The sequence below is a fragment of the Diorhabda sublineata genome, chromosome 6 (genome assembly GCF_026230105.1).
Source record: "Diorhabda sublineata isolate icDioSubl1.1 chromosome 6, icDioSubl1.1, whole genome shotgun sequence".
NCBI lineage: Eukaryota > Metazoa > Arthropoda > Insecta > Coleoptera > Chrysomelidae > Diorhabda > Diorhabda sublineata.
Genome location: NC_079479.1, coordinates 31247476 through 31261904, shown reverse-complemented (window position 1 = coordinate 31261904; position 14429 = coordinate 31247476). Strand labels below are relative to the sequence as shown.

The 14429-nt window shown below is 31.5% G+C and overlaps 1 protein-coding gene across 3 annotated transcripts in view; it reads left to right on the top strand.

Annotated features, from left to right (window-relative positions):
• LOC130444917 (zinc finger protein 628-like) overlaps nucleotides 1-14429 on the top strand; it is a 138762-nt gene that overhangs the window by 100311 nt on the left and 24022 nt on the right. For 2 of the 3 annotated variants that reach the window (XM_056780283.1, XM_056780284.1), the window contains one exon: nucleotides 5154-5347. In XM_056780283.1, coding sequence (XP_056636261.1) covers nucleotides 5154-5347 — 194 coding nt within the window. The remainder of the gene's footprint in view (nucleotides 1-5153; nucleotides 5348-14429) is intronic. The other variant, XM_056780285.1, reaches the window with a different exon arrangement.

Sequence of the window (14429 nt, the reverse complement as noted above, 5' to 3'; positions counted from 1 at the left end):
CATTTCATAAATACAGTCCGAGAAAATTGGTCCTAAATAGGTAAATTCCTAAATTTTGAAAATTTCGAAAATAGACCAGTCAAAAATTTTTTATAGGTTAAAAAATTAATAAAACCTATTTCTTCTAAATTTCTTGAGCAATATTTTTTAATTTTATACAAAAATAGTTTCTCAATATTAATAATATTTACGAGGGTGGTGTAAAAAGCTTTCTTTTTCAATCTGAAGACAACAGAACTTATCGATATAAGTTGAGAAATATATTTAAGAGATTCTTAATGAAATTTGAACCATTTAGTTTCTGATTGATAATAATATAAATGAGGCGTTGAGAAGATTTTTCTAAAAATGAAAAAAATTGAGTACTGAGTACTGTTTTTGAAAGGCAATACGCGTACGCTAATGAAAAAAGAGGCACAGTATATACGGAGACTCTCTGCGCCATCATTTACGACAGTGAAATTTTGGGAGCTCAATTAAACGTAACCTTATCAGCTTGAATGACGTCTACCGTTCGAAAAAGTTCACCAAATGGTACCGTATACCCATCGGATTGAGGTTAGATAAAAAAGTCTATAGATATATCACAAAAATTCAATTCCTATAAACTTAATAAAAAAGTATGTATGCATAAGCTATCCGCGTGCTTGGAACCGCGTTTTCTCACTTTCCACGTTTTGAGGTCTTATTTACACGTTTAAGCAAAATAAGAAAATCTTAAAGACAGTTTTTATGAGGTAGATCGAGAGAACGTAAGAATACGACTGCATTTTGCAGTCCAAAATAACGACTCTTTCCTAGCCTGAAAGTTCCACTTACGGGAAATAAATATTCATCAGATGATGATTGTGATTTTTCCAAAAAAAATGTGAATTTCTCGAAAAATTTGGAATTTTAATTTGAGAGATTTTTTTATTTGTTTATTAAAACTTTATATTAAATAATATTCGCTGAAATCGAATTTCATAATTTCTTAAACATATTTTAAGTTTGGTTTTGTAAAATAGTAAAGTAATTATCATCCCTTAAGTTCACTCTATCTTTGTAAATATAAGTAATAAAGAAAAATCTCAGACGTCAATTTTTGTGTCAAATTAAAAGATCTACAATTTCGATTCAAAGTTTTCTAACTTTAAATTTACCGTTTTCCCAAAATTCATAAATAAGACTTTACATTAGCTTTTTGCTCCCCTATCCGGAGGATAATTATTTATCAAAATAAAAATTTCCTATTTTCCTTAATCTTCATCGAGAAAGTTTGAACGTATACCAATCGATTTAAGTATTTTTTACGAAATATCTAACCTTATTTACTTCCTCTAATAAACACACCCTTATCATAACACAAACGGTTATTAAGAAAAATTGAAACACCTGATAAAGCTTAGCAAAAAAATCTTCAACGTTAAGAAGTTAAATTATAGGTATTTAAATCTGAGACCGATAAAGCGTTATACGTATAATCATAGCCTTAGAGTATGTTCAACAGTAGAAAGACACCTGCTCAGAGAGTTATTGTGTAAAAATAGTATTTCGATCGAGAATAGCAGAAGGGGCTTCAACATTTTTTAACTCGATTCTTCCAGTTCTTCAAGTACTAAAAACCAGACTGATTTTGTTCCCGATATCGAAGTGAAAATAGTGGCAATCAGTGTAAAAACATTTCGCTGTTTTAGGACGAGTAACAGTTTTGAAAGAAATAACAGCTCAATTTCAATAGATTTCTATTTTAATTGGTTGTCGTAATAGTTATCTAGTATTTTTTTATTTAGAAATTTTCTCCCATCTCTTGATCTGACGTTAATTGGGTGAGAAATGTCCTATTGAAGACATGATAAGTTTTTCTGATCTTAGTCTACTTCTTAACGCATCTTTTAATGAAAAGTAGTTAAGTTCCAATTAGATAATACATTCGGATTGAAAAATGTTAATAATTATCTACACTTCGCAGCCACAAATATAAAAGGCTTAAGATCAGTCTCAAAAATATGTGATTCATTTCCACGTAGAACTGATAGTGCTAATTTGAATTAATTATTATTATAGTGGTTTTATTAAGCTTTGAAACGAAATATACACCAATTTTAGGCAAGGTTGAATTTAGATAGCAACGCTCAAACAAACAATGAAGAAATTTGAAGAAAAGAATATTAAAAAAAGAAAACCAACGCTGTAAGTTTGTCTTTAGCTTTGATGTAATAAAACAGCATAAGAAAAAGAAAATAAAAATACCTAAGCCGAAATAACTTTTTAATTAGGAATCTTCAAAACTTGCAGTTTTTAAAATCAATAATAGAATGACTAACAATTTGAAAAAAAGAAAAGAAATAATGACATTTATGACCTCGTCAATTGAACCGAAACCATTATTTCCAAAAAAAAACACTACTATCAAAACAATTATTGAAATAATAAAATAATGTAATGTTAGTATTGAGCGATATGTTAAAACTATTTATATATACCTATTTATAGAGGGTGTCTCATGAGTAATGTCGATTTCCAATTTAAACATGTCGTGAATTGTCTAGTCTCTAATTCTATTATGGAAACAATCGCTTCACTTTCATCCAATAATTTTCCATTCGTTTATTGACGACGCAGTAGGTTTTTATAAATAGTATAGAGTTCGATAAGACATTATTGGAAACAAAGGCTTAAAGCAGTCATGGCCGCAAGGAAAATATGTGAAATTCAAGAGAAAATAGTGAAGATTTCTCGTTCGAAGATCGTTGGCCATCATCCTCCTTCTGCGTGAGATATTGAGGTTACATGAGAAGCAGTAGAAAAACATGGATAATTATTGGTTTGGCGATGGATAATTACCAAAATTCACTGCAAAGAGAGGGCGATTCGAACAGAAACACTTGTGTGTTTGGTGGAAGTATATAACTTTAGTCCTTTTCGAAATCATTTAAAATAGTTAAGCTATCAATATTCAGGTTTAATTAACTGTTCTTTGAGCAACATACTGCGGGTGTTATGCGGGATAAGATCAAAAAACTTGGTGGTATTGAACTCCTATGCAGCATTTAGTTTGGACCTTGCACTGATAATTATTTGTTCAGATCAATGGGGAGATTCTTGCGTGGAAAAAAATTTTAATTGAAACAAGATGTTGAAAATGCAGTGTCTCTAAGCCCAAAGAATGGTTTCGCCAAGGTCTTAAAGAACTTGCTGAACGTTGGGTTGAATAGAACACGGTGAGCTATACGTCGATTACTAAGACTTTTTTTTTGTATAATTCTTCAATAAACAAAGTGAAGTTTGGAAATCGGCATATTTTGTGAGAAGCCCTCTATAGCTCGCTTTGGAATAAAAACAATATACTAATATCAAACCAATTTAAATTTGATGGCAAAGTTATATACCTATCAAGAAAATCAGGCAATCAGGATTATTCCGCGAGTGCTGTCCTGTATGAATTTATTTGGGCAAACAAGGCAGGTGGAGAACGACTTGAAACAATGTGTCTATATACGGGGTCAAAAAGATAGCATCCTTGTGGGTGGGTGATGTATGTACGTTACAAATTCAAGAAAAGGTGTACTTCAAGAAGAAATAATAATTATTCTTGTTTACCATATGCTGTTACTGTTACCGAGCGAACGGTTCATTAAATGATGCAATTAACGTAATAAGAAGAAAAAAAAATAAGAGTTTTACCGTAGAACAGTTTTATAAAATTACCTCCTACTTAATCGTGTAATCTGTAATTTTCTGAATAGTGTACTTACGAAGAACGAAATTATTAATTGGCCTTAAAAGTATTATTATCATCAATGATAACTTCCGTCATATTATGTTCTCCGGTATGGTCATAAATGAACTTTTATACTTATATTTATGTATAAAGTTACATATTTCTCATAAGTTATATGATATATAATTTTAGGGAAACCCTCGTATAGAAACAATTATTAATTTCAATGTTTTTGAGCAAAGTTAAAACGGTAACTTCAGTAGAATGTTTAAGAATAGGCATTCAACTTTGGTTGAGATGGAAAACTACCTAACGAAGTGATGTGGATACAAGAAATTGGTGCAAATGGAGCTAATTTACCTTAAAACCATCTCTGCTATCAAAGGAATATCGCAAAATCTTACTCCAGCTAAAAAACACGTATTGAAGGTTTTGTTGGATGTCCAGGTTGCGAAAGGGTCTGAAGAATGCGATATTTCAGGAAGAATAAGCTATCGAAGAGATTCAGATATGGCTTAGGAAAATCTCTAAGGTTCTACTGACTTGGTTCTTATAGATGGAGGCTCTATACCGAGAGATATGTATTTAAAAACCATTTTAGAAGGTCATTTTGCACTTTTGTGCTATTCGTTAAGCCCAATTTCATTTTTATATACGATAACGCGTGGTCTCTCCATGCTAAAATCATTTTTTAATTTTTGGAAGATGTAGGGATTGTCAATATAAATTCGCCAGTTTCCATTCTCGACCTAAAGCCAATCTAAAATCTATGAGACATGATTCGGGTTTAGGCAGTATGTGATAAAATGGACAAAATTGATGTACAGGAAGCAGTCCTGCTTCTGACAAAATTGTTTTTAACTGTAGAATTAAAGTATATAATACGACAAATGGACGTAGGGCAAATGGTTTCGTATATTTCTGTGAAATACATTTCTAGTCTTTCTCTATTTGTGAAAAAAATTGAAGGGGGATTGATTTATACTGAAATCGCCAACTTTATACATTATAGACATACTATACAACAAAATATGTTGAAAGGAGTTGAAGCTTCTAATAGTTTTTTGTTGTAATAAGAATTGACTCAGTTTTGTACAATTTTATATGTGCTTATGAATATGTTTATGATGATATGTACATTTTGCTAAAAGAGTGAGTAAATTCTTCTGAATGCCTATCAAGATTTCATGTATCAAAAAAGTGATCAATATTGAACACCATCAGTATAATTAGACTAAGGTATTTAAGTGCAAATATCAATTTTTGTTGTTGCACCGTAAAGTCATATTAAATGAAATTAATTACAAAAAGATTCTCATCGATATTTAACTCAATGTTTTTATCTTATACAGTTGGTTGGATTTCGTACATATGGTAATTTTATTCCCCAATAAAAATATTTCGAAAAAAACGCTCATTTTCTTGTTACTAAGATGAATTCGTTTTGTAGGAGAACGTCCATACAAATGCCATCTCCCAGACTGCGGTAGAGCCTTTATCCAACTGTCCAATCTTCAACAGCACCTTAGAAATCACGACGCGCAAGTGGAAAGGGCGAAAAATAGACCATTTCATTGCAACATATGTGGAAAGGGTTTCGCAACTGAGTCTAGTTTAAGGACGCACACGTCAAAAGTAAGCCATGTACGTACACGAAGTTTTCTTTTTATTTTTTTTAAATCAGTTGGATTTATTTTTTACGGATTATTTTGAGAGAAATGTGCAATGGATTTGACAAAGTGTAAACTTCTTTCTTGAATGGCCAGAATAAATTCAAAAAAAACTTTTCAAAGTGATCTTTATTTATATTGTGTTTAGATATGTCCTACCCAAGTCTCGATCAGTGTTCCCAACCTAACCTCTCAAAATTCCCTCCCTAGAGCGTGAAATTCGAATTACAATACAAAAATGCTTAGAAAAGTTATTTTGAAATTCCTTGATGTAAATCTTGAACTGAAAAAATATTGTCTTCTGTTTTTGAGATTCAAAACATTCATTGTTTTCAAAAACTAATTCTAATTATATTATAAATCAGTGAAATCATCAGACTATTGCATATTTTTCTTATGATTAATGTTTATTATGATTTCTGTTATATTAATTTCCACAAAAAGTTTTGTACTTTTACTTAATTCATATTTTATTTGTTTTATATGTTTCAGATTATCTTTCGTTTTTTAATCATTATACCAATCATTTCATTTATTATACATTTATATTTAAGCTATAGACAACAATTAGTTTTATTCATATATCTCAGCGTACCGGAAATCTATACGTAAGATAACTCCATCAAATTGACCCAAAACCAGAAACGCAATTAACAGAAATGTTAAAACAAAAGGGCTACTTTTACTTTATCGTATGCATAAATACTTTCACTATTTCAAGATTTACTTAAACGAAGGGAAAAATTTAGAAAAGGGAATCTACAATTTTCTCTAATGACCGTATCGATCTGTTTATTTCCTAATTGGATTACTACATCCATGAAAAGGTTATTAGAATCAATAAAATAATTATCATTAGAGCTATATATCGATAGTTGTAGGATCCCAAGCTTCATAAGATGAGCGAAATATAATAATTTAGAGAGCGGAGTAAAGAGAAAGAACCAATTGCTTTTTAATACCTTAGCTTTTATTAATTATTATTATAGATTAAATTAAAAGATTATTAAGTATGTTCCTCTTTGGCTGAAATGACATCAGTCACACTTTATAGCATTGACTCTACTAGTTTAGCGCCGTCATCATCTTGGAAACTCACTTCTTTTCATTTATAGTGCAATCTAGAATATTAGAAAAAAATCCTTGAATATATGCCTTAAATTTTCAATTGTATTCAAGTCTGGTGAATCGCGAGCTCAATAGAGCACTCTTAAGTCATATTGAAATATTCAATCAAATGTTTCCGTCTGTTTAGAAAAGTGTTTTCTGTTATAAATGGTCTCATTTCAAAGGTACACTTTGACTTCGTCTAATAGCAGTTGATTGATAACAATGTACAAATAAATGTGTTTCATCGCTTAAAATCATTAACAATCCATTATATTTCCCAACTTTGCTAATCGTTTTGCCATCAGTTTGTTTTTTCTTTGGTTTTCTTCGTTTCGGTCCACTACCGAAATCTTTTTCCACGCAGTTAAAGTACTCAGTTCAATACCATAAACCAGCGAATTTCTTCAAAAGCCTTTGTGATATCTGACGTTTGACTTGACAGATAACGTTTGACACGTTTGACAAGTATTACACAAGTTCTACACGTGACATCTATTTATTACAATTAATTTGTGACAGATGACATTCGATGTGCGTTATATGAGACATACGGGTCTGGAGACCAATCCCAATTTCTATATAGCAGCTTTGGTCTCTTGTGGTTCGGATTCTAAGTGTATGAAATAGCCATGGCATGGCGCTGCTATCTAGAGATGCTAGAGATGGACGTGGGTTACATGTAAAACCGTGGGGTAGGGAAGAGATGAAAGTTTTGACAGTTTTTTTACATTTAACTACTTTTATATGATTACGTCACATATTAACTACTTTTATTGATAACAATTCATTGCTTATAGAAATAATAATAACTATTTATATTATGTTAACATAATCTTTTGATTATAACGCCGACCTGGCGGCCACAGGGTGAGGTAATTTAGCGTACGTGAAATGAACTCACCTCACTATCCTCGTTTCCAGACCGTGTATGAGACACAATAAATGTCACGTTAATATGTCAAATTTTATCTGTAACATGCCTCAACGCAATATATAAACATACACCATAGAATTGGCTCAGTATATAGTGTATCCTGTTCATCTTCTCTGTTTGTTATTTTAAAAAATTCATAAAAACTATGACGTGAAATTTGTTCCTTAATTATCAGTCCTTATAACTATAATTTATTGCCACTGGCTTACCTCTGTATTCATTCCCCTCACTAAGAAATCAAAAGCCAAGAAATGTGATGACTTCAGACTGGTAAACTTGATGAGCCAAGTGTTTAAGATCCTACTTAAAATTATACAAGCTTCAACCATAAATGTGAAGCCGATCAAAGCGATATCCCCAATTTGGGTTTCGCGAAGGTCTAGGAACAAGGGAAGCACTAACCAACTTATTAATGTTTTTCCAGAAATGTCGACACTTGAGGAAAGATGTTTATGCATGTTTCATAGACTACGAGAAAGCCTTCGATCGAGTTAATCATACCGTCCTTCCGACATTAGTACAGAAAAAAGAGCCAAGAAGCAATAATATGGTTAAATATGGAAAAACGACATCAAAACTGTTGTGTGTAGAAAAGGGGATACGACAAGGTTGTGTTCTATCGCCAATTCTGTTTAATATGTACTCTGAGCACATTTAACCAAGCAATAGGCGATGACGAGGATGGAATAAAAATAATGGATACGGTTATCATTTTAAACAATCCAGAAGCCTTCCAACGCCTAATCAACAAAGTTGTAGAGGTGGGAGATCAACTAGGCATGAAAATTAATGTAACAAAAACAAAAGTAATGGCGATAACAAGACTTCCAAAACTACAACTGAACATAAACATCTATGACACCGCAATAGAGAGAGTTGAAGAATTTAAATATCTTGGCAGCTGCATAACGACAAATGTACACCCTGACATATACAACAAGCTAAAGCCATATTCTTAAAGGTGAAAAACCTATTATGTAACGCAACCTTGAACTTAAACTTAAGATACCGTTTTGTAAAGGCATACGTTCACTCGGTTCTCTTCTATGGAGCAGAAACAAGGACATTAAAAGTGGATACCATGAACAGACTCAAGAGTTTTGGAATGTGGATATTCCGTAGACTACTAAAAATATCATGACTCAATGTATACCTAACGATAAAGTGTTTAGACATATGGGAAAAGAAAGAGAGTTACTAACAACAATAAAGAGAAGAAAGGCCACTTATTTGCGCTACATATACCGTATCAACAAGTGTGATATACTGAAATTGATAATAGAAGGAAATAACGAAGGAAAAGGTGGACCTGTTCGCAAACAACATTCATTGTTAAACAATATGAAGAAGAAGATAACTGTGTAGTAATTCAAATTTGACTCAAAATAATTGAAACAAGCTTATTCATTTTAAATGCGACAAATTATATATACTGTCACTCATTTTTTTCAATAAAATAACGATGAAGATGCTCATTTTGTTAAACTTACCTCAATGAAGAAATATCTGATACTTTATCACTCTATTCTATACTTAAATAAAACAACAAACTTTTCTGTGTATGAATTCTTTCTCTCGCAATAATTTTCTTTATTCATAATCATATTGTCAATTAACAACTTCATTTGCTTAATATAAAGAGGCAGTTTATTATGGTTGTACACGAGCAAGGAATGAATTTATATTATATTCAAGTTTAACACACGCATTTATAAAATAATTTGAGGTACTGTAACAGATCCCCATAAAATTGTCGACACATTCCTTATCGTATCTTCGAATCTCATCAGAATTATTTAATAAATATCGTTGGTTTTCACCTGAACAATCCCTTGATGTGGATGAAAAAGAACCATAAGCGGAACGGAAAAATTTTAAAACAAAATTATGTTTTAAGGTTAAAAACGGAATGTACTTAAAGCGTTATAATCAGTGATATATGCGATAAGCTGGCGGGTTATTTCGTTTTTGTTCTTTTGAACGTTAAAACTTAATTAACACCTCGTATATAATTATTTTTGCGTCATTCTTGTAATGCATGAATGACACTTTTTTATATTTTTTACATAAAAACAGCTTTTTGGCATGTATCCGAAGCTCACAACGTAAACCACTTCTATGTATCCTAGTAAACAAGCGGGGTTTTAGCTACTACCCTCCAGATGCTGATCTGAGCATTCACTGGCATTTCTCTGGTATCATGCCTCGAAGTTTTTCATGGAAATTCAAAAGGCGCTTCTTCAAAAACCCAAATACTTTCTATTATTATAGCTGACGCTAAAGTTTTCTTTCTGCTTAAAAATTTGTGTATGTAACCATCCCTATTTTTAAATATAATGTAAAAGTCACCCAAAAAATTTTACTCTCCGTTTATGAGAGAGATTTTTGTATTAAAAGAACACCAACCGCCTTTTGAATATTTAAGAAATAATTGGGGATTAAGACAGAGATTTTTCGATTAAAGTAGCACCTGATACCGCACTTTGCGCGAATACTTTTCACCCCTTTCCTTTTCTACCCTTCGGTTACTTACAGACGAAAAAAAAAAAGAATTTTCCCGATCAACGATTATCTTAAGTGGTGAAAAGTTCTTATAAAAATTTCGAGATGAAGAATTAACACTAACACACTAAAACTACAGAGGGTGTCTAATAAGTAATTTCGATTTTCATATTATGTAAAAATCCCTAAGGTTCAACGCAACATGTCGTAAGTTATTAAGAGTAGTTTGTAATTAGATGGGAGTACAACAACTTCCAGATGGTCGAAATATTAATGCATAGAAAAATAGTGGACAACAAATGCGAATATATGAAATTTTATGAGAGAAATATCTAGATTTAGTGGACAATGCTTAACCACATATTGCGAAGGATGAGCTTAGAGTAGGGTTTAACCAGGAGAGCTTCTGACAATTGAGAGATGTTATCAACGAGCAATACTCAGCTTCTAAAAAAGAGAAAATGACTACATTATACGAAATATGTAGATCAAAAAAATGTTAAAATGGAGCAAAAAGTCATCAAATATTTGTTAATTATTGCCAATATCGAATCCACACTAATGATCATCTTATTTTTGCTTTGAATAAATTTTTTCGAAACTCATCGGTAAAATGTGATGTGGAATGATAGTACGTAAATTTGTGACCATCCTGTACTATTTCTTTGGCCATATTATTAAAAACGAAGGACTAAAATAAAGGATATAAGGAACAAAACGAACTACAAAAGGGTTAGAGAAATAGAATGGATCTTAGCATGCAACCGTTTTTTAATGTCTGGTATACACGCATGTTTTTAAGTTTTCCTTAATTACTGTATCTCATATTTATGTTACGGTTTCAATTATTGTTTTATAAAATTTGGCGGACGCTATAAGTAATTGGATTTTCACGTGTTGATCGGAAGAAGAGTTTCATGAGACCAAAACATTTCTGTTATTTTGATGAAAAACGAACATCTACCTATTAATCACGCTTCATTCATTAAACTGAAAATGTTTATCGATTAAAGTGATGTAATCACTTTTCACCAAAGAAATTATTATCTTTTCCTACTTACTCTATATATATTCAAAACAATATTGTTTTGTTAAACTCCTAAAAAAATTGTATATCTGAGATTAACCCACAGAAACGGCCATCCAAAATACGTGAGGACATCTTAAGAAAGTGGACATGAAGCCAGAAACATAAATATGCGTAGGTGAAAAGAAAAATCACTTCTCTCCGGGGCATTTGAGAGAGAGAAAGAGATCCGGAGGACACGTTGATATCAAGGAGATATAAATCTCTAAGCTTCTTCGCTAAGCACACCGACTAGGTGTGAATAATCTGTACTCCAGCTCCCGTATTTTTCTTCAAATAGGTTAAATCAGAATCCGATTCTAATATTAGAGTATGTCTTACTTAAGCAATCTAACAGCATATCTGTTGTTATTTTCAGTAGGTTTGGGTTCTTTGTTTTGATTAAAATAAACTCTTGCTGAACAATCGTCGGATTGTTGCTCAATACTTAAAAAATTCTTGAAATTACAAATTGGAACACGTTCTCTTGTCACAATTTTTGTCATACTATAACAGTCACTTAAACATATCTAAGAGTGCTTATCGCCTGCCAACTTAACTAAATTAAATATTAATATAAACATGGTTACCAACTTTGACTATATGTATATAGTGTGAAGTAAGAATAGGGTCAAGGTTGGAATAGGTCGGGTCAGCTGTCAATTTGATCAATTCTCAACAATTTTGTATATAAAAATAGGGCAGCTAGGGATTTTGAATACTTTTTCTAAGCTTCAATAACGTTTCACAGTACCTCTCGGTCTTTTATATTTACAATTTTAACAGAATAATCCCTTTTCGATCCCAAAAAAACTGGATTTTCGTAATTGACTTTTACCCTCTGTGTGACATTCGCTTTGTTTTATGTTTTTCTGATAACATTTTCGGACCCATCTCTCCCATATTTTTTGTAATGCAGTTATTCGATTAAGTCAATGAAGTACGAAGCGTCGAATCGATAACTATCAAAAAATTTTGGAAATTGATCGATTTAAAAATTTCGAAAATAAGTTTGATGACAGATCTGTTTAAAACGGATTCACATGAGTTTGAAGCCTTTCCGATCTGGATAAATTTTTGAGCGAATCTTGTTATTGGTCTTATTTATGAGAGTTTTGACTGTCTGCTTGTGATCTGTACCATATTGTTTACAAAAAAAAATCTATCGAAATCTATAATTTTTGTCAATGTGTATAGTATCTGCTTATGACCTTGGAATCACGATAATCGCCCTCCATTGTTAGTTTAAATTAAAAGTAATTGAAAATTTTTCAATTCTTGGACATTGTTATTTAGAAAATAGTCGTAGAAAATTTTTGTTCTTGTTGCATTTGATTAACTGTAAGGTTCACTTCTTTGGCGAAAACTTCAGGTATTATAATCCACCTTCAAGTTGCTGACAGTAGCTAATATATTGGCTGTCGCTATTTCCAAGATGTGATTCAGTTTTCTTAAACTATGATTAATAAACATCTTTTCTCTTTTAGTGAAGTTAGAAATCTGTAAATCACGGTCAATACTTTGCATATTGTATTGAATATCGAGATCAAAAATTATCAAGCGATGGTTTTAAATAGAAACATAATTTAAAAATAATACTTAATTATAATTTACGGTCAATTTCATGTTTTTATTAAAGAAGAATAAATTAATTTATTGAAATACGCGACGTTTCGTTAAAAATGATCCATGATACAATTATTATCCCGTATAACTCTAAACAAAGACCCACAATTTAAAAAATAATCGATAGAATATCTTTTATGGTCAAACTACTTACCATTCATTTAAGCCGTTCGAACATTCATGATTCATGATGATGGAAAAGGGGTAAAAATTGACCTACATCGTGATGAGTCACGACGAAAAAGGGGAATTAAAAATGATACTCTTCAGTACATGTAGAGACAATTTGTTTTTACCCTCTCTCTTAATATTCCCTCATTCTTTTAGTTTATTTGAGAAATTGGCTGCTGTCAAGCTTCATTCTGAATTCATATTGATTAGTAAGTGGATGCAACTGAGATCTTCAATTAGTTTTATACAATTTATACTATAAAATCGATTTGTTGAGAAATTCGTAAACCAAATTAATACTTTAAACATTGGGCCGCATTCCAAAAATCCTGTTAAGTATAATAAAGATGTATAAGATTAAGAAAAAAGCTACCAAAAGAGCATTTCCTCTTTTTGTATTTATAATTATTATTCTATACTTGCCAGGATATCCTCTAAGAATAAGTAAAAAGTTGGCATATTGCCCTGAGTGTGGAATATTGAAATAATCACGAAGACCAAAAATGAAGAAGCTATTAGACATGTTACCGGGAAGTGCAAAGCAATATTTGATAAGGCATTAATGCGAAGGGCTATTTAGAGAAAATAAAGAATGTGAAAAGAAGGCTAGAGAAAAAAATTGACTCGAGAGTTGATTCAATCAAACTGATGTGATTGAAGAAAAAGTTATTGAAAGCTACGGGCGACTACAGTAATCCTACAATCGGAAGATTTGGAGTCGCAATACAAATTGGTATTATAGACAATCTAGAAGTGTTAAGACTGTCGAATTTCTTTTCCCAACGTGAAATGGAACATCAACAGAAAAGTACGAAACAAATTAAAGAAAACAAATCACAACCTAAAAGCTTCAAGGATAGTTCTTTTAAAGCTGTGGTATATGTCTGATTTATTATTAATATCATTGAATTGTGAAATAAAAATAGAACTGCTTTTATTAGTTAATTAACTTGATAATTATTCAACTTATTTTTTTCAATAAAACGAAATGATCTTGAGTTCTAGCTTACATTTTATATAGTTTTTTGTTTATTATAATGCTTAAATTTCTTCTCATTTTTTGTACTTGCTAGCTTCGTCATTATCATTATCAACTTCTAGTACTTCTTCAAGTGCTTCAAACTTTCTTAAAGTTTTTGCCACGTTAAGAAACACAATACAGGCAACAATTATTTTTGGCATATTCTCAAATTTCTCTCGGCAAACATGTTACAAAATAATAAATCGACGGCTTTTTCAAAACAACGGTCAATTATCACTTTTTTTGTTTCAAAAGTTTACTATAATTTAGCTTAGTATCTGGAGCGGCTCTACACCACGTCCATCATCAGCAAATAGCACGACGATGTTTTTATTTTGTTAATGAACCATTATTCGGATCGATCCATGCCAACTAACGACTATTGAGTCCCAAGTAGCTTGCACTCATCGTCATAACCTAAACTTGCATCAGTATCATTATTTCGCATCCATAAGTTCATTATGGAAACATTATCTTGTAATTTGACTTATATCTATTTCTTGACCAATGCTTTTCTAATACATATTGGCACTTTGACGGATTATAACGCATCTCTTCGAGTTAAAGCACTAATTCCCAAAAATATGTTGACGAGTAATTGCACATTTTCCTCTTCAAACCTGTTT